The sequence below is a fragment of the Vulpes vulpes genome, chromosome 9 (genome assembly GCF_048418805.1).
Source record: "Vulpes vulpes isolate BD-2025 chromosome 9, VulVul3, whole genome shotgun sequence".
NCBI classification, from domain to species: Eukaryota; Metazoa; Chordata; class Mammalia; order Carnivora; family Canidae; genus Vulpes; species Vulpes vulpes.
The window spans coordinates 59,148,705-59,170,281 of record NC_132788.1 but is presented as its reverse complement, the minus strand read 5'-3'; the positions used below and the strand labels follow the sequence as shown (position 1 = coordinate 59,170,281).

Genomic DNA, 21,577 nt, shown 5'->3' with positions numbered 1-21,577 from the left:
TGTCTCTGCCTCTCTCTCTCTCTCTGTGACTATCATAAATAAATAAAAAATTAAAAAAAAAAAAAGATTTTTATTTATTTATGAGACATCAGAGAAAGAGACATAGGCAGAGGGAGAAGCAGGCTCCCTCAAGGAAGCCCGATGAGGGACTCAATCTCAGGACCCCAGGATCATGACCTAAGCTGAGGGCAGACACTCAACCACTGAGCCACCTAGGTGCCCCAGAAATAGTTACTTTTCATGACACCAGAACTTCTTATTTTCCCTTGATTGTAAAGTCAGAGGCAAATGTAGTACAAATGACTAAAGACACATTCCCATGGATTATCATGTTTTTAATAAGATTTTAAGTTGATATCTCAGTCAGCTACCACTGGAGAAGAAAGATCTATTATCAGTTGGTAAATTTGGAATGTTTTACCTTTTTTTTTTTAACACCCATTTCCTGTTTTAAACATTTAGGGTTATTTAAAACCTGTTAGGTATATCCTTGCTTCCTAGAAGAGAACAGAATGAACACCACTCTCACTCTTCTGACTGACTCAAAAGTTATAAACCTCAGCATTAGGCTGGGATGGGGACTTAGATGTGGGTTCCACCAGGCTGGTGGCCTCAACACTAAGTGGCTCAAGACCGAGGGGTTCACTACTTTCTCCTCATGCCATCAGTCACAGTCCTGGCTACCATCAGTACTGCTGTCTGCATCCCTTGTAATGTGCTGTTTATCATTTGCAGAGGTTGGCAAATCAGATCCCAAACTTACACTCTGTGTGTGAGCCCAAGGTCAGTTTCCTTACACCAAGTAAGTGAGCTTTAGTTCATGGATCTGAGGTCCCCATCTTGACTGCTCTGAGATTCTTTCTACTTTCACAGCTCCCAGGCAGAACCAAAATTTTGAAAAATAACAACTGTAATTTTTAAGAAACTGAATATTATATTGTATACAGGAACCAGAAAAGCAGCAACAACACACACACACACATACCCCCAACACACAAAGTAGTATAGCACAAACAATCCAGAAATTATGGTTTCCCTGGACCTCTTGTTTTATTCATTTATAGACAGACCACTGGCTTGCTTTCTGAGGGGCGGACACAAAAGTCTATTGCTTCTTGCTCCTCTGACTTTCGAAACACTTAACTTAGAAGAAACTAGAATCTTAAAGGTATTAGACATGTGATCTACATTTTAACAAGTCTTTATGGAAGTAACACTATAACAAATACATCCCCTTACAACAGTCCAACAAAAGCTTACAGAATTGAGAGAAAACATAAGTTCATAGGTAGTATGTGGCAAATATAACCAATGCTTTGAAAAATTATGAATTCCTCAAGAAGCAGCAGCTTAAAGTTAAGAGTACAACTTAATTATATCTATTGGCTTTCAGCTGATGCTTTAAAAATGTAGTATAAAAATTACTAAGTGCAGGGGAGCCTGGGTGGCTCAGCTGGTTAAGCATCTGACTCAGGTCATGACTTCAGGGTCTTGGGATCAAGCCCTATGTGAGGCTCTGCACTGAGCAGGGAGTCTGCTGGAGATTCTCTTTCCCTCTTCCTCTGCCCCTCCCCCCCTCTAAAATGTATCTTTTAAAAAAATGCTTAAGTACTCCTAATGAAAGCATTAAAAGCAATATTCACTCCTCTTCCTCCTACAATGACTAATAGCCTTGTCTCAGATACAAGCACTCTATCAATAAAATTCTGTTCTTCCATGGGACTATACCAAAATAAAAGCTTTTGCAAGGCAAAAGAAACTATCCACAAAATACAAAGAAAATCTACCGAATGGGAGAAGGTATTTGCAAATGGTTTATATGATAAGGGGTTAATATCCAAAATATATGAAGAACTCACACAACTCAACACCAAAAAGACAATCTGATTTTAAAACGGACAGAGGCTATACAGAAGCAGTTCTCCAAAGATACATAAAAGGCCAACAGATACATGAAAAGGTGCTCTATCACTAATTATCAGGGAAACGTAGATCAAAACTACAATGGAATATCACCTCACACTCGTCAGAATGGCTAGAATTAAAGACAAATAACAAGAGTTGGAAAAGATATGGAATAAAAGGAACCCTTGTGCCCTGTTTATAGGAATGTAAATTGGTGTGGCCACTGTGGAAAACAGTACAGAAGTTCCTTAAAAGATTAAAAATAGAACTATCATAAGATCCAGTAATTATAACTACTAGGTATTTACCCAAGGACAACAAAAACACTAATTCAGAAAAGATATCTACACCCACACATTCATAGCAACATTTTTTACAATAACCAAGATATGGAAGCAACTTAAGTGTTCATCCATAGATGAGTGAAGATGTGAGATTGAGATACACACACACACACACACACACACACACACACACACACACACACAGGAATATTATTCAGCCATAAAAAAAGGGGGGGGGGGTCTTGCCATTTTAAATGACATGTATGGACCGAGAAGGTATTATGCTAAGTGAAATAAATCTGAGAAAGACAAATACCACATGATTTCACTTACATGTGGCATCTAAGAAAATAAAAAGAAGTGAACAACAACAACAAAAAGGCATAATACAGAGAACTGGCAGTGCCAGAGGGGAGTAGAAGAACAGCCTAACGGGATGGATATTAAGAGGTACAAACTCCAGTTATAAAATAAATAAGCCACAGCATTGGGAATATAGTCAATAAGATCATGGTAACACTATATGGTAACAGAGAGATGATAGCTATACTTAGTGTGGTGAGCATTATGTATAGGATTGTCAAATCACTATGTTGTACACATGAAACTACACAACATTGTAGGTCAACTATACTTCAGTAGTAAAATATATAAAGATTATTTATTTATTTATTCATGAGAGACATAAGGCGGGGGGCAGAGGACAGAGACATATGGGAGAAGCAGGCTCCATGCAGGGAGCCCGATGTGGGACTCGATCCTGGGACTCCAGGATCACACCCTGAGCCTAAGTAAGGCAGAACTCAACCTCTGAAACACCCAGGCATCCCTAATTATCTATTTGGGAAATATTCTGCAATAGCAAAATTCTCTCTGACCCAGGAGGAAGGCCAGTAGTATACTGGATGCAATTTTCAAAGGAAAAGGAATCAAAAAGTCCCATGCCAGTCTCCTTAAAGAACAAGTTTATGAGATGATTAATTAAATTTGTAAACCCATATATATTAATTAACATTAAGGTACTCAGAAGGGATCCCTGGGTGGCGCAGCGGTTTGGCGCCTGCCTTTGGCCCAGGGCGTAATCCTGGAGACCCGGGATTGAATCCCACATCGGGCTCCCGGTGCATGGAGCCTGCTTCTCCCTCTGCCTATGTCTCTGCCTCTCTCTCTCTCTCTCTGTGTGACTATCATAAATAAATAAAAATTAAAAAAAAAAAAAAAAAACTAAAATCAATTTAAAAAAAAAAAAAAGGTACTCAGAAGACTGGAGGTGTTTCTCAGTTTTCAACACCTTGATTTTAATGCTCTGTTCATGTGATGCTCTTAACTTCTCTCAATCTCTGCCCCTGTATGTATAAAGATAAGCATGACACCATCCAAACTAGAAACATAGTATGTAGGCACTTTAGGGTTTGTTTTTTTTTTTTTTTTTTGCTTCATTAAAATGTGAATTTAGAAGGATGCCTTTTGGGAAACGTGTAGTATTTTCAAAAAAAAAAATACTCCCTATATTTGCTAACATCCTAAAGCCAGAGGCATTAAAAATCTGAGGAAGAAATGTTAAGTGTGTTGCCAAAATATACAAGCTATGGCCATGGATATTAAAATTGTACATTTCTTCCAAGTGACAAAATGTTTCCATTACAATAAGAACATTAACACTCCACACAGATTCAAGAATGAAGTATATGGGTTCCCTGCTTGATGGGGATTCCCCACCACCAACCCAGGGCAGGGCAAAGAAACCCTGCTTCAGGAGACTCCTGGCCTTCCTGAGCCCAGCTTTTTGACCATAGGCATGTTAGTTCCCCTCTTGGAACCTCAGTTTTCTGCATGCAAATCTCTAAGGTTCTTTCCAACTTTGTTTCTAGAATCCATGCCCGCCTCACAGCAGCAGAATCTTGCTCAACTAAGGAACCTAAAAGCATGCCCATCATGTAGCCTGTATTTAATCAGTTCCTGAAACTTGACTCTAAGGCTCAACTCTTGTTCATCAATTTCTAATTATCCTAGAAACCCTATCATATCAATTATAGCATCACTGAATCTAAAAAGAATGCTATGAAATATCACTGAGATACTAAGTTCAATCTTCAGATGCAATCAAGTGTCCCTGGAGAGCGCCACAGTGAGCTGCACCCACAGTGAATTGTATCCCCTTCTTCGCCCTCTCTGGGCCTTGTGGTAGAGGGAGTGCCCCAAACGTACCGTGCCACTTGCCCTTATACACTGTTCCAAAGGAGCCTGACCCAATCCGAGTGGAGAGCATCACTTCACTGGCTTCAATTTCCCAGTAATAGCTTGAATCTCTCTGTCCACGAGGCCTCTGAAACCAGCAGAGATCATTAACATACTCCATGGAATGGTAAAGCTCTGTTTAGTAAGGGTGTCAAAGAAAAGAGCAACCCAAATCCACCCATTCCTCCATCTTTTAAAGATGGACACTAACTGTATTTCCGATATTTTGGAAAAAAAAAATTTTTTAGTTGTGCTCTGCCTTACAGCAAGCCAACAAATTCTCCAATGCAAGCATGCCAAAAACGGTGCTGACATTTATATCCTTCATTAAATGTTTTTTTATTAGAGCCCCCCCCCCCCCCCCCAATTAAAAGTATTCTCATTTCTGACCAGGTTTTTCTTAGTAAATCCTAGTAAAATCCTTAGTAAAACCTCCAGGCAGGGGATACTGTAAGCCATACTCACAATTTTGTTTTTCTCCTGGGTCCCAGATCCTGGTGCCCGCTCTCTCTGTGCTGGCACAGGGGTTTTGGGCTGTGACCAGCCGGTTGGGCTCAGATTGTTAGGGCTGCTGGACAAGGCTGAAGGTGAGGCTTAATAGACAAGACAAACAGAATCCACACGTGGATAAGCCAACAGAAGATACACAGCATAAAGAGAAAAAGCTCATTATTATTTGCTAAGTAACTTCGGACAAGTACCTGATTCACTGTGGCTTCGAATTGCATCCTGAAACAAAAAAGGAAAGCTGGTCAATTTCTGCACCAGAAAAGATATCCTCTGGGGGAAGGAAAGGGGGTGGAGGGAGAACTTGCAGGAACAAACTAAATTATAAAAACTCTAAAATACAAAAGGTCTAATTATATACTCTAACTTTCCTTTGATTAAATTTACCAAATGTCAGTGGCCAATTATCTCCAAGATTATCATCAGTTATTAGGAGAATTGATGTTAGCTTTTCATATACCACATTCTTTTGGAATGGAAACTACATTCTTTTTCTCAGAAGAAAGCAATGCATATAGCAAAGTGATATTCATGCAGGAATGTTAGCAAAGTTACTATCAGCTGAGATCTTTCCAATGATTAGGGGACCTTGCTCTACTGAGGCTCAAAAACAAAAACAAAAACAAACAAACAAAAAAACACAACAAAACAAAACCTGGGGATTAGGTGGCAAGTTCACTCTTATTCTTCTATCTAGGAGTTCAGGGCACAATGACCAGAAGCCGGATTTGATAAGGGTAATAAGTACCATGACAACGTAACTGTATCCAAGCCTAAAATCAGGAAACACTGGAAGAACCATAAATCCCTTAGTCCAAAACCTATGTTTTATATATAAGAAAACACATATAAACAGATAAAGAGACTTGGCCAGGATCACACAGCCAGTAAGTGGCAGAACCAGAAACCATCACCCATGGACCTCAGCCCTGAGCTCATTTACCACATGGGTAAGCTCTGAAATTAGTTAAATTCTACTTAGGTGAAAAGTCAAAGGCTACCTTTAGAACTTATTAAAACTGTTTGGGTAGAGCAGTTCAAATCACAAGGCCTTCCATAGACCTAAATACTCATTTTATAAATCCTCACTTGGAATATATAAATAATTATTATATAAAACCATTTGGCCTCCTCCATATTGTCAAAAGGGTATTTTTCTGGGAACCCAACTCCTCTTTTTTCTTTGTGTAGCCACAGGAAAGACAAGAAAACTTTTTCACCCAACTATTAATGGAATGTTTCTACTCCATTAACGTTTTTACAAGATAAAAGGAATCATAAATGAAGCTACCCCTCCCCCAACCTCTGGCAGCCCCACCCAAGCAATAGAGCCTCGATGTGGGGTACCCAAACCTGACCAGTCTTTCAGAATCACTTGGAGAGGTGTTTAAGAGTACAGTCTCCTCCTCCCCTCAACCAGGATTATGTATTTCTGGGACAGAAGAGGGAAGCCCAAGAATCTGATTTTAAGTAGACAGATGACTGCCAGGTGTGCAAAACACTGGCCAAAAGTAACCTGAACTTCAAAAGAATATTCACCAGCTAAAGCTTTATTATTCACCTAACCTACTTTTTTGTTTTTAGTCAAAGAATGGCACAATATATTTTTACTGACCAGAATCATATTCCCATGCACTAGATTTTTTTTTAATGTCACAGTAATTTTCTTCCCTGTATCCATTATATACCTCATATTTTATTTTGTGCTAATTTCTACCGCTGGATTTATCCAAAAGGAAATTTTCAAACATCTTGGAATCTAAATATTAAAGAGAACTACAAATGGTTTAAATAAAGAATGTATACTTTAAAAAGCCTGAATCATGTGATTTAAAAAAAGGAATCAAAATTTGCTCTGCCTCTGATGTATAGAGAGAATTAACACAATAATGCTATTTTTTAACAAAAATTCAAGAATTTTCACTTTTAATGTTCCCTCAAAGTATTAGAGTGTTTACACAGAAATCATTGTTATAACAGAAGTCACTAGTATATCATTTTATTATTGGGGTTAATTGTGATAGAATAGAAATAACAAAATTCATAGCTTGCTTACACACGATCTCCTCACAATAATCTTGTGATATTCAAAGTGCCCTCCAAATGGGCCAGTTCAGGCCCCACATTCAGAAGCCAACATTTTTATTGAGACCCTGCCACTTCTGAGCTGTAGGACAAGCATATGGAAAGTAATTCAAGGTCTGAGTTAGGTACAGTTGTACCCAAAGTGGCAGGTGTCCCTGAGGTTTTTCAAGGAACAATTCATAATGCAGAGAGAACACACTGGTCTCTGATATGCTTTTAGCAAAAGATTTTTCAGGGCGTATCAACCAAATGGACACACCTGGTTTCTAAATGAGGTATAAATATAATAGTGATGCTCTGAGCATCAACTAAATAAATCTAGCATTAGTCTTTAGCTGTCATTTTTTTTTTATTTGAATGCACTTGGCCTCAAAATGTCGAGAAACTCATTTCACCTGTCAGCAATCCCACATACAAAAAAACCCCAAAAATTCCTATATATTCTATTGTCAAAAAAGAAACAGGAAAACAAGTTTGGCAAGAAATATAAAATTTAACTTAGTGACTGCTTCAATTTTGATAGGCTACTGTCTGACAGTCTTAGCAATCCTGTTAATTTACGAGAAAGCAAAGGCATGAAGAAGAATACCTACTCTTCCCCTCAAACAAAATCGTCTGGACCACGCCCTGGGAGAAGCATTCAGGCTGTTATTCTAGTCCAAAGCAATGAGAAATAAAGAAGAATAAAGAACAAAGGAAGTATTTTAAGTGTATTCAGTTGTTATTAAAGATGAATTAGAAAGCAAACCAAACAAATAGAACACACCAAAAAGCCAAGAAAAGAAAAAGCAGTTTGAAAACACTAGCTTTGGAGACTTTTACATCTCCCTAAATAACTGGTTTAGTAATCCAATGACTCCGCCCTTTTAAATAAAGAGTCTCTCACAGAGCTTGTAGTTGTCTATCACTATTATTTTCCTTCCCACATCAAAATGAAACTACTCTTTATATAGCTAACTCACTAGTTCACTCAAGTCCTATTCAAATCTAAAATGGAAAGAATGAGTCCAAATGTTAACATTTCTTCAGCAAATCTTAGTTTTCCACTTGAATGATATATACCTCACAATTGGATTATTTAGCCTGTCTACATAAGTAGTGGTTAAAAGATAAATTCATAAAGCCCAGGGTCCTGAGAAAGTACAGCTACATTCTTTATCAGGTTTGAAACCCAAAACTCTGACAAAACAGTCAACCCCACCTCAATAACCAATTGATACTCCTCACCACCCGCAAGGGGCCCCATTACCTCGATCATCCTGCTATCCACAGGCAGAGTAGTGCTGACCATGTGGACATTAGGTGTGGATGTCGACCTCTGCCTCTGGGAGAGGGAACCTTCAGAGGAGGGGCTGGAGGAGTTGAATGTGAAGGCATGGGGTGTGGAGTATCTGTGCTGGGAACTAGATGAGGAGAAAGAAAACTCCGTGAATGACACTCTGGCCTCCCCATTGGTAAAGTCTTTCAGCTACTTACTTCAGTAAGACACTCAGGGGCAAATTCTACTTGTACTAAAACCTTGGACAAAATGTTCCTTTCTTTCAACAGGCACCATTTAAAATTTTCTTATATCTAGGTGCTTTTGCATGCCATTTTTTGTTTTGCTTTTTAAAGATTTTATGTATTATTTGAGAAAGAGAGTGGGAGGAGGAGCAGAGGGAAAAGCAAACTCCCCATGGAGCCCAACCTGGGGCTCAATCCCAGGACCCCTGAGATCACAACCTGAGCCAAAGGCAGATGCTTAACCGACTGAGCCACCCAGATGCCCATGCATGCCAATTTTTGAAAAGGAAATAATACATCCACTGGGAATTCACATGAAAACAATACATTTTTAAGATGCCTTCTTTTTAATAAATCCCCTCTACAGAATACACCAAATTTTTAGACCATCTCTAGGAAGAACAGGTTAATATATGCCAAGCATGCCACCATCTCCCAAGCTAGTTAGCACCTGCCCAGTTTACAGACTGATTTAGAGGGCTTGAAGGAAGAGTCTTAGATTTAAGACAGACTACTGAGCATCTCTGCAAAAATGTCAGCATTTTAGCCACTATGCACCATCTCCCTACTTAACAGGCTCTCAAAGTCAGTTAATGTGACTTCAGTTTTCAGGATGCTAATGCCCAACTGTGAAATAATCACTGGTCTCTTCCAGCCAACCCCATTCCACCATCAACCACACTGGGAACACGCAGTGAGTAAAACATTTTCATTATTGACTCTACAGATTATTTTGAGTTTTGTTCAGATTCAAGTAACACCATACACAAATTTAAGGAATAAAATGCTGGTTTTTCTAGGAGAAATCGTTCTACTGCCTTGAAAAATTGCCTTTTCAGGTAACTGAATGTTGAAGCCTTCAGAAGCTTGTCTTCTAGTATGAAATCTTCAGAAGCATGTACAATTTTTGGTCAGACTTGCTTTTCAAATTATCAAGAAAAATAAGTCCTACACAAATGTATACCCAGTCCTTGTTCTAAGATATGCTGCCTTTAGCAATTTCCATGGTAGTTATTTTTTTAAGATACTTATTTATTTACTTATTTATGTATGTATGTATGAATGACAGAGAGAGAGGGGGGGGGGGGGCGCAGAGGCAGGCTTCATGCAGGGAGCCCGATGTGGAACTCAATCCTGGTACTCCAGGATCTGCCCTGAGCCACAGGCAGATACTCAACCACTGAGGCATCCAGGCATCCCTCCATGGTAGTTTTTAAAAGGTTATTAAATGTTATTCAAATACAGTAAAGACAGATATTTTGACAAAAATGTAGATTTTATTCTGGGTTCCAAATTCATGTGTAACACTGAACAAGACAAGTGAACTCAACAAAGCTCTGACTTTAAAAGTGGAGAATAGAATAAAGCCATGGGGGTACCTGGCTGGCTCAGTGGTGTCTGCCTTTGGCTCAGGTCGTGATTCCAGGGTCCTGGAATCAAGTCCCACATCAGGCTCCCTGCAGAGAGCCTGCTTCTCCCTCTGCCCATGTCTTTGCCCCCTCTCATGAATAAATAAAAGCTTTTAAAAAGAAAGAAAGAAAAGAAAGAAAAGAAAAAAAAAGGAAAAGGAAAAAAGGAAAAGGAAAGGAAAAGGAAAAGGAAAAGGAAAAGGAAAGAAAGGAGAAAATATGTCTCTCACAAACTCACAGGCACGTTAGAAAGGATATTTATATTAAAGATCTAATTAGACTCTTCTTAGGGATCACAGTCTATTAAATACCATGGTTTTGGCAATGCAAGGCCATGATTAGCATTTCAGTCAGAAGTTTCATTTTTATTGGATCACTGTAGATAGTTTTGGGACCCTTCCCTTGACGCGCAATTTGCTACTATCCTGAAGGAGGCAAAATCTGAAGGTTTTAAAATGGGATGAGCTACTAAAGGACAGGCTATGATAACAGAGGAAAACTGCAGTCAGAGTCACTTTCCGGAACGTAAAGGCTACAGGACATTTTGCTCTAGCACCAATATTAAGTTCCAGAGAAGTAATGAGGGGCTCACAAGGGGAGAGAAGGGGATACAAAGGCACTCTGGTCTTTTGGATTCAGACTTTCAGTCCCACCCACCCCAACGTAGTTTTTTCCAAAGAAAATCTGTAACCAAAAAAATTACCTAACAGGCATCCGGGAAACCGACTCTCGCATCCGACGCATTGTCAAAGAAGGCAGTGCTGGGACCCCACTATCACCAATAGTAGAATTTGGAAACAATCTACATGAAATCAGAGGAAGGCAGGTTTATTAGAATTACAGTAATTTTAGAGTCAGACTGGCTTGCCTTGCAACTTTTGCTAACAGTTACTCAAAGTGAACATTTTCTAGTTGCATTTTCCTCAGCCATTTTAGACTACCCAAATATCTGGGTTTGAATGAGTACAAAATGTTAACAACACTGACCTGCCAATGAACATATAGGATCCAGTGAGCATTTCTAAAAAGTACTGGGCCAATATGCAGTTATATCGAATAATGTGTTTTAACAATACTACTATAGGGCACATGATAACGTAAATCACATTGAACTTTTCTGGAAATATTCTTTCTTGGAAACACACGATGAAAAGACTGAATATGGAAAATAAGTGTCATTCAGAACCAAACATCATAAATAAGAGGAAAAATGATATTAGCATCAACGGGCATCTTTTTTCCATGACATGAGCACTTGTGCTCAGAAATTTCACGGGTTAGCTACCCCAGTTAATCCTCAAGGGAACCCTGCAAGGAAGGTAATACTCTTTTTCTCCAGATGGGTGGACTGAGGCTTAGTGGTGGTTACAGTTTAATGGTAAGGCTGAGATTCTCACTCATGCCTGCTAACTCCTAGTTTGTGCCACGTAGGTCAGAGGAACAAAAGCAATGTGACAAACATGAAAGCAGAAAAGGCGTTCCCACTGCAATTTAATGACAACACTCCCTTTATTTTTCTAGTACTCTCAAAAAGAGATAAAACGGACTTTTCATACCCCCATTAACAGTCCTTAAAAGGCAATTTGGAACATGTATTTTCAATTTAAACCTTACTAAAAACAAGTATCTTTTGAGGTTTTACATTTGTATCACTTTAAAACTAATGTTTTCTCCAATTTGAGGTGAAGAAAATAGCACCAACTATGGTTTATGCTCCTTCTCAGTAACAAAGGTCTGTTTAACATATTCAACAAAATAAAGAGTAGTGTCTACTAACAATCTAATAGAGAAGAAAAAAGAGAAAGTCTTGAGAGAAAAAAGCCAAAAGTCTTGGTTTTCATATCCTTTTGTTCTTTGCTTATTGAATCACAGTAGTCAATCTCTATTTGGTAACAGTCCTACCTGCTTGTTTTAGAAGTGATACCACACTAAAACTCATTAGTTTCAGAACTGTCATGTTTCTAAAGTTGATGGTTGCCAGTTCACGATAATTCATTTAGTAAGTCTAAAACCCACACTTGTCAGCCAAATATACAATAAGCACCTTCAAAAGAGTTTATACTACTTATATTCCTTGAAATAAGAATGGTGCCTTACAAGAGTTGTCTGATATTACTCCAGTCCACACACATAGTAGGTACTTTGGTGCTACAGTGCTCATGAAATTTGTAGCCACAAGTCTGACAACGAAATCCATTTAGCAGGAACTTCTGACAGATGTCACAGAAGGCAAGCTTCAGGAAGGTCTTCCGAGCCTGGAACAGGAACACAGGTATAAATTCTGTTGAAAAAAAGGAAAGACTACAAAAGACAAAGTAATTTCCTTCTTGGTTTCCAAGAGGTCTTACGTGAAGAATTGTAAAAAATAAAATAAATAAATAAAGAGGAAGGAAGGAAGGTAGTTAATGTCTGACATTTGTAAAATTCATGCCTAATTAAACCTAAATTGTCTCACTGTAAACAATGGCATAATGACAGCTTTAAACAATCCAACAATACATATGCCTAGTACCCCCAAGAAAGTGCTACTATACCAGCCAAAGCATCCAACATGCCACAAAAAGAGCTCTGCTACTTACAAAGTTGTGTGTTGTAAGGGGAACATGATCCAGGAAATCTACTTGAAGTTCTTCTCCAATCAACGAAGCGGCATCAGTATTCCAATCTAAGCGTGCTTTCTTACTGAAGGGCATTTTTTTTTTAAATGTAAAATAAAAAGGAAATGTTTAAACAAGGTAAGAGTTCAAGGCCAATAGTAACGATGGCTACCATTTACCTCATACTACATAAACATAAAAATCCCATACAACACTATCTTATTTAATTCATATGACAAACCTACAAAGTACGATTATCCCCATTTTATTTAAAAATGAGAGAATGGGGACCCTAAGAAAATAACTTGCTCAAAACCATACAGTGAGTGTAAAGGCTGGAACCCAGCTCAGGTGGACTTCAAAGCTTATTATGCTCTCAGAATAAAGTTTCTTTTAAAATAATGAACTATAATGGGGCACCTAAGTGGCTCAGTCCATTATGTGTCTTGACTCTTGATTTTGGTATGATGTGTCATACTCTTTTTCTCTTAAAAAAAAAAAAGATAAAGGGGATCCCTGGGTGGCGCAGCGGTTTAGCGCCTGCCTTTGGCCCAGGGCGCGATCCTGGAGACCCGGGATCGAATCCCACATCGGGCTCCCAGTGCATGGAGCCTGCTTCTCCCTCTGCCTGTGTCTCTGCCTCTCTCTCTCTGTGACTATAATACATAAATAAAAATTAAAAAAAAAAAAAGATAAAAAGATGAACAATAACAATCTCATGATAAAGTAAATATGCAGTAAGTTGGGCTTTGTGACACTGAAATCATATAAAAATTCTAAAATCCTAAAGTGGGGTATAAATACTGCTGTAATAGCAATATTTACTCTTCAATAGACTTCAACCTAGCAATCTGTGCCTAAACAACATAGAAAAAGATACAATGAATTAAAAATTAGCTTCAAAACAAATGCTCTTTTCTCATGTCTTAGGTAGTTAATTCATCAGGCCCACTTCCTGAATGAAGGAAGAATATCCTCAGGTAGGGAGAGAACACATACATACACATTCAAACTTCTCCCTTTGCCTACCAGAAGCCTATTCCAGCCATTTTTTTGGGTTATCCATAGCAAATAACTCATTCCTTAATATAATTCCCTATACAAGGACTCCAAGATCATGTTTTGCCCTAATGAAGAGAGAGAGGGGCAGCCCTGTGTTTCCATCAGTCTTCAGGTTCCATCTGTCTAAGAGAAAAGCTAAGGCAGCTCTACACCAGTGTGGCCTTAGATGAGAGTGGACAGCCCCTCACTGTCCCAGAATCCCTCTAGTCTTTAATAGGCACTAGAGATTAGCTTGGGACCAACCTGGGGCCTAAACCCAGATAATGCTGACATCTGCTCCTTCAAAGATCTACACTTCAACAAACTGCTTCCTAAGATGGAGGGAATAGTATAGCGGAATCTAAATTGGCCCCTTTGAGTTGACTCATTTCCTAGACTATTCCCTCAAACTGGAGAACTCCTTGAAACAGAAAAAATGCAAGCTGGAGATCAATAGCAGAACTAGCATTTTCCAAGAAGAAAGAAGAAACTAGCATTTTCCAAGAGATTACTCCCCCCCAAATTCAGGGGGATAATAATGGATAATAGAAGCTATGGAATATTGCTCCTAGCCTTTGATGGGATGCTTCTATCTTGCCACCACCATTAGAAATAAGATTAACTATGGATCTTCCTTGAAGCATAAATTCTCCTGCATCTTTTAGTCGTATGTCTGCCAAATTGCAGGACTCAGTAAGCATTAACCATAAAATAAATAAATGATGAATGAATGAGGTGCGCCTAGCTGGCTCAGTCAGAAAAGCATGCAACTCTTGATCTCAAGGTCCTGAGATCAAGGCCCCACAATGAACGGAGAGATAACATAGGTAAAAACTTTTAAATAAATGAATTATATAAGAGTTACTCTCTTGAGGATAAGATTCTTTAACTATAAATAATAATGCAAACACTTTCTGAGTACCCATTCTGTCCACTGCATTCCAGGAAACAGAAAAATTTTTACTCTCAAGAAAACACATTACCTGACACTACTGCTTCCATTTATGGAATATTATCAACACCTAATATGTATTCTTTTTCTCAATGCGATGTTTAAACAATAATTTCAAGTTCTTAATATTTTAATTTTCTGAGTTGTCTATGCACAAGGGAATATAAATACATAATATTCTATAGGAAACTAGTATACTTTTTAAAAAAGGAACTATTATTATTTGAAGTCATCAGCTTCCTTACTTGTATGAAAAAAGAGCTGACTTTTAAGTTCTTACCCTTTATGTTCATGGAGAAGTCTGAACACAGCACAGCACTCTGGCTGCAGGCCTCTCACCTTGAGTGCTTTCATAAGGCAATCATGCAAACTCATTCCATTTCGCACATTGACCTACAAACAAAAGACCATCTTTAGAACCAACAACAGCTGCACATCCCTTGGTGAGCAAAGAAATAAATGTACCAGTCTATAAGGATATATGCAGATTTATGACAGCATTATTTGTAATATAAATATATATGCACACAGAAAATAGCTGAAATGTCCAATAATAGGTAAATGCTTAGATAAAGCCTAGAATATGTGTGTATATCACTACTATATTATTTATAATGACCTAGAGGGAGGGGTGCCCATATGTTAATTATGGGAAAATATTTTTCAGAATAATACAAAGAGATTATTCAAAGGGCAGGAAACCCAAATATGTTTATATATGTTGTGTGAGTCTGAAAAGATATATCTCTAGCTATTACATCAAGAGAGTGGCTGAGAGAGATAAAATGATCAAACTTCCCTTCACACAACTCTATTTTAATTAGCTGAGGGACACCTGGATGGCTCAGCGATTAAGTTCTGCTTTCAGCTCAGATCAAGTCCCACATCAGGCTCCCTGAGGGGAGCCTGCTTCTCCCTCTGCCTGTTTCTGCCTCTCAATGAATAAATAAATAAATAAAATCTCTTTAAAAAAAAAAAAAAACTTGCTGAAATGTACATGCAAGCATGAACATCCACCAGAAAGGAAAATAAACCAATCTAATCTATAAGCAAACAAGAGTTTTTCTGATGAAAACTTGTATTTCAACCTGTTTGCAACAAGATGGTTTATCTTCCTGACAAAAATTCCATTTCATACACACTTCACAACTGTAAGGGCAAGCAAGGAGAGGAAACAGAGCTTCTGCCCTACTACAAGAACAAACACTACTAAATTTAAATAAATGTGCATACCATTCCAGGTAGCCTCAGTGTATGTCCTTCCACACTCTCCCATACCCAATCTTCAAAAGCTAGGCAGGTACTCAGAGACCCAGTGTAAGTGTGAGTAGTCAGGGTGCTAATAATAGCAGCTATATAAAATTTCGGCTAAGACTTTAAAAGTTTTTATAAAAGCCCCATTCATTTTGTTTTTCTTTTATTTTTTGGAGAGAGAGAGCATGCAAAAGGGAGGGGGGTTGGAAAGGGAGGGGAAAAGGAAGAGGGAGAAAGAAAATCCCAAGTAGGCTCCACACCTTGCACAGAGCCCAACACAGGACTCGATCCCACAACATCAACATCATTTTGACCTGAGACAAAATCAAGAGTCGGCCTCTCAACCAACTCAACCACCCAGGAGCCCCTCATACATTTTGTTTTCAAAGGCAATAAAGTTAATTAAAAGTGAGGCAACTAGAGTCAGTACGGCCAGTAGGAGAACAGAATATAGATTTGCAGGGCTTGTGAACTGCCCACAGTAGAGTTCCTGTGTTCAGTGAAAGTGTGACAGCTGACAGTGGCCAATCCAGAGGAGGTGAGTATATGTTTGGATCCATTTTAAAAGTCTGAAGTATTTAAAATGTTCCATGGCAACTTTATTTTAGACTTCTTGAAGCAGTTATACTCTCAAATCCATTAACTTCTTGCTTTTCAGAAACAAAACTAAGTGAGATATATGAATCTTAACTATGAAGACAAGACATCAAGAATGAGGACAGTGAAAAGGAATACATACACACTAACCAAATCATTACTTGCATCAAATACTGTGCAACAGGGCCTTGAAAACTATAGTGCTGTGTTATATCATTAATCTTCATTAAAAGTCACAGACTCTAAGGACGCCCAGGTGGCTCAGTGGTTGAGTGTCTGCCTTTGGCTCACAGCGTGATCCCAGTCCAGGGATGGAGTCCCAAATCAGGCTCCCTGAGAGGAGCCTACTTCTCCCTCTGCCTGTGTCTCTGCCCCTCACTGTGTGTCTCTCATGAATAAATACATAAAATCTGTACAAAAAAAAAAAAAGTCACAGACTCTAAGAGTTAGACAGTTCTTTAAATAAATATCCTCTAATTCAGTGGGGTTCACAAATGTGGCTGGCATTAGAATCATCCAAGGAGCTTATGAAAATATAGATTCCCAGCCTCCCCACTCCAATACATCCAAGGATTCTGCTTCACCTGATTTTGAATGAAGCCCAAGAATCTATATTTTAACCTGTGTCAGGTGATTCTAATGGTCATTAATGGTCCTCAGCTGTGGTCTAAGCACCCATCCAATAAGTAGGCAGTGTACATATTTGTACACATATGTACAAAATAAATGACAAGTTTTTTCAATCAACTACCAATTATACATCTACAACTATTTAAATAATATATGTATCCTTTTGGTCACTTTCCTCTCTACAACTCTCCGTGGACACATGTTGAAATCAGTTAAATCTGACTAATTTCTGGAACCCACTAAGTGATTATGAGTCATTCTGGGTTCCAAGCAGTGAAGCAACCTGAGGATGACTAGAAAATACTAACTCAACCTGCTGGCCAGCAAGGGACTCCTACCTCCTATGCTTCCCTAAAGATGGATGCCTGCTCAAAGAATATGGTTCTTCCAGAGAGCAATGGTCCATCTCTGATCAAAGGAATAGGAGAAACTAACTTTCTCTGCTAGAGCCTTCTCATAAGCTGTAAGAGGAGTCAAGCCTCTAAATCACTGGTTCCAAACTACCAGCTGTGCTCAACTGAAAGCTGTCGAAGGCTACACAGATGTAGAAAAAACTCAAATAATCATAGCTACCATTTTCTTATAAATTAGCTACTGTACTTAGTTAGCATGAGCCTCATTTCATTAAGGTCAGCAAAAAGAGGCTCAAAATATTATGTAACTTGTCTAGATGATACAGCTAATAGAAGGCAATACAGGGATTTAAATTGGGGTCTGGTTGTATTTGAGGTCCATACACATAATCACTATGCCAAACAAAGTTTTTCATTCTTCTAGGCAACGTGGTAGTAAAGAATCAGAGAGACAGGTACACTAACTTCCTGTGGTCTTCAGCCTGCCTTCAGCTTCCCGTTACATTCACACTTCCCATCTGGGCTCCATTTAAGGTTAGAAAGAAAATTAATGAGTAACAATAGGCAAAATCACCTTGCAAATGAAAGGCCACTGTTGAAATAAGGAGATTACCGTTTATTTTGCCATTAAACTTTTTTTTTAGGAAGGGAAACAAAAATAAATGTACTCAAACTTTAAATACCTCTTATGTTTGCCTTCAGTTCAAAATGCACATGACTGTACAACACTACAACTGGCAGGGTCCTGAAGTTCAAAAAAGTAGTACAAAGGATTTTATTAAGTAAACTGGGGAGAGAGTGGAACTGTCAGAAACAAAGAAAAAATTCTGGACTGGACTTCCCAACCTCAGAACTTTGTCTCATCCAGGTACAAAGGAAAAAACACAATACGCTGATTTTACTCAAATAGGGGCTGGAAAGGAAGAGGCATGAAAGTTTTGAACTAAGGTTTTCTGAAATGTCCCACCAAACAAAGTTAGCACAACTTTACTTTCCTGTTTTAACCAGGTGAGTTTTTTTCCACTGGGATAGTAAGAAACTATTTTGAGCAGTAATTTCTTGGAAAAGTTGGGATTCTGTGTCAGAAAACCAAGTGGCAGTTTCTAAGGTGCTGTACTTTCTAAGCTACCTCCACTCCAGCTTTGCCTGGGGCCTACAAATTTTACCAACATTTTTTCTAGGTAATTTTATTTTCTTCTGTATACTTGACTATAACATCGAAAAAAATTTAGTGGGCATTTTAATATCCATAATACATACATACATAAAATTAGCTGGAAAGGTTTAAGGGAGCTTTTCAAAAGAAAAATCAAGAAAACCCTCATAAAAATGTACAAATTGTTTGAATGAAGTGGCAGATAAGATGACTTCCAAGCAGGCATAATAATAAAAGGCCAAGGGGGAAACAAAAGTTGGGAGTGTGAAAGGAATACAGCAATATAAAGCAATAAAATCTGCAACTGGAAATCCAATTTATAAAGACCTAAATGACAGTGAAGATTTTGCCTATCTACAAGGTGAATAAAATTATCCAAAATGTTTTTTATAGGCAGATGGACAGCAAAATTTTCTGAGAGGAATGTTTACGTACCACTGTTCTTTGCTTGTTTGGCAAGAAAACACGGATAGTGTTGCTTGTTTTAGACGAGTCCGTAAGTTTGCCATCATCTGACGCCCGGCGCTGAAAGCCAAACGGCTGAACTATTGTAGGGGAGATGCAGCTGGGGCCATCAAACACTGTGTCTTTGAATCCAAAACCATTGCTGATCGTCTTCCAGGCCCCCTGTATGTGCTCCATTGATGCAGCTTACACAACACTTAAACCTGTTCAAAAAAAGAAAAAAAAACTTAAATCTAGAACAAAAGCAACCAATTCAACGACATAATATATAATTAGAAAATAGTAGTATGTGGACTTTCTCTTAAGTGACATTCTCTGCTTAAGTCAGAAAACTTCTATATTCATATATTTCTATAAAAATATTTCATAGACAACTCAAAAATGAGCAAAACAGGGACTAGAAATCAAGATTCATCAAGGGTTATACTACCATTTAAAAGCCAACCTGGAACATGGGCCCAGGTCTCCTGACTTCTAGTCTAATATTTTTTAAATTACATTTCTCTTCTTCTTTAGTTACTGTATATTAAGTGCAAGTGACTACCCTTGGGTATGAGTAACATGTTAAGTACGATGAGAAGTGAAATTAAAAGAAAAAAAGAACTGTAAGCCACAATTTCCTGCTTTAAAGGAAGGTAAATAAATTATTTCTAGGATGTGTATTAAACAACTTGATATATAAATGATCTCATTTAATGTGTATAACTAGAGTTTAAATCCCATCCTCCACCCACCCTTTAAAACAAATAAGGCACAGAGAAATCACACTTGTCCAAGAACTCAAAATACGTAAAATACGTAAAATAACCAGATTCTATGTATATTTAAATATACATACATAAAATAACCAGATTCTATGTAGATTTAAAGTCCATGAGTTTTCCATAACATTCACAGTTCAGTTTTGGTACAAAAATGAACTTATAAACAGGAGTAAGCAGAGACAGTCACCTAGCCAAAAAATAATCAAATGTTTTAAGTGGGGAACAAGAAAACTGCAATAGAAGTCCACAGCAGTCACACAATGATGATAAAGTCAGATACTGTACAGTCAGGACACACCATACCCTGGTATTGACTGGGAGTCAGTAATCATGCAGAAGTGAGGTTTATTCTCCTTCTTTAGAAAATGGTAAGGTTGACAGGAAATTCCATCCTTCTCATACCTTCTTCCCTTAGAAACTTAGTCTTATTAATAGTACCTACCATTTACTATGTGCCTAATATTATGAAGAAGTATATACTGCATACAACCCACTCATACTATCCAAAATAATCCTTAGAGAAAAACACTCTAGGTAAGACTTATATCCCCACTTTATAGATGAGAAAATTTATTTTTTTTTTTTTAAATTTTTATTTATTTATTTATGACAGTCACACACAGAGAGAGAGAGGCAGAGACACAGGCAGAGGGAGAAGCAGGCTCCATGCACCGGGAGCCCGACGTGGGATTCGATCCCGGGTCTCCAGGATCGCGCCCTGGGCCAAAGGCAGGCGCTAAACCGCTGCGCCACCCAGGGATCCCTAGATGAGAAAATTTAAAGACTGACCTAGTAATTCAATTGCACTCTATGAATTTAACCTACAGAAGTATAAGGCAAGTGTATAATGATATATACAAACAAATATAGAGGAAAAAAAGGGTAGGGTGCAAACCAAGACAGAGACTCTTAACTACAGAGAACAAAGTGATTGAGTGTCACCAGAGGACAGGTGGGCAGGGGGATGGGTGAAATAGGTGATAGGGAGTAAGGAGTATACTTATTGTTTTGAGTACCGCGTGATGTATATACATGTTGAACTACTAAATTGTACACCTGAAACTAATATTACACTGTAATTTAAATAAAAACTGGAATTTAAATAAAAACTTAAAAAAAGAGAAAAGCTACATGTACAAGCATCTTCATTATAGCACGGTTCATATCCTTGAAAAACTGGGGGAAGACCAAATACCTAATAGGGAATTAAATACTAATGTCTATGTGATAAATGAAGTAATCTGTATGTGCAGATGGGAAAAAGCTATCCAAGACAAAACAAAAAATGAAAAATATAGTTTGAACCTCTTTCGTATTAATCTAGAAAAAAGAAAAATGCAGAATCATAAAGAGGTGAGAAAATCTAGAATTAGATTAGATTAGAACAGTGATTAATTCAGCAGGATTGTGAGGAATTTTTACTTTCTATATATTAAATCCTACTTTCTGTTTGTGTTTTACTATTGCAACAGTAACGTCTATAAAGTCTTTTATTTGTGTAATGGACAGAGGTAGGACAAGATACCATAGCTTTCAAGTGGCAGGACCATGGCATACTGCCTTCTACCTCCTCTGGCACCTAAACCCGAGGCCCTTCACACTCCTAATTCTATTCATTCGTTACCATCAGGTCACTTTTTAGAGGCATCCTTTCACTACCATAAGGTCACTTTTTAGGGGCACCTCTTTTCCCTAGGTCTTTTTTTCCCCAACTAAAAGAAGGAAGAGATGAAGTTTAGAACCAGATGACAGAAAATGATGAAGAGGGCTCATCTGAGCATCCCATTAGCCTGAAATGATGATTCCCTTCATCTAGAGATACAGAGCAACCAGAGCA

The 21,577-nt window shown here is 38.1% G+C and overlaps 1 protein-coding gene across 7 annotated transcripts in view; it reads right to left on the bottom strand.

The window, feature by feature from the left end:
- Positions 1-21,577, bottom strand: part of RAF1 (Raf-1 proto-oncogene, serine/threonine kinase) — a 79,943-nt gene that overhangs the window by 9,933 nt on the left and 48,433 nt on the right. For 4 of the 7 annotated variants that reach the window (XM_026016905.2, XM_072720265.1, XM_072720266.1 and 1 more), the window contains 9 exons: positions 18,947-19,179; positions 14,802-14,914; positions 12,511-12,613; positions 12,029-12,186; positions 10,635-10,733; positions 8,269-8,422; positions 5,129-5,156; positions 4,893-5,020; positions 4,398-4,515 (listed from right to left, as the gene is read on the bottom strand). In XM_026016905.2, coding sequence (XP_025872690.1) covers positions 4,398-4,515; positions 4,893-5,020; positions 5,129-5,156; positions 8,269-8,422; positions 10,635-10,733; positions 12,029-12,186; positions 12,511-12,613; positions 14,802-14,914; positions 18,947-19,153 — 1,108 coding nt within the window. In that variant the 5' untranslated portion in view covers positions 19,154-19,179. Of the gene's footprint in view, positions 1-4,397; positions 4,516-4,892; positions 5,021-5,128; positions 5,157-7,612; positions 7,673-8,268; positions 8,423-10,634; positions 10,734-12,028; positions 12,187-12,510; positions 12,614-14,801; positions 14,915-18,946; positions 19,180-21,577 lie in introns of all 7 variants that reach the window. The other 3 variants (XM_026016903.2, XM_026016904.2, XM_072720264.1) reach the window with 1 other exon arrangement.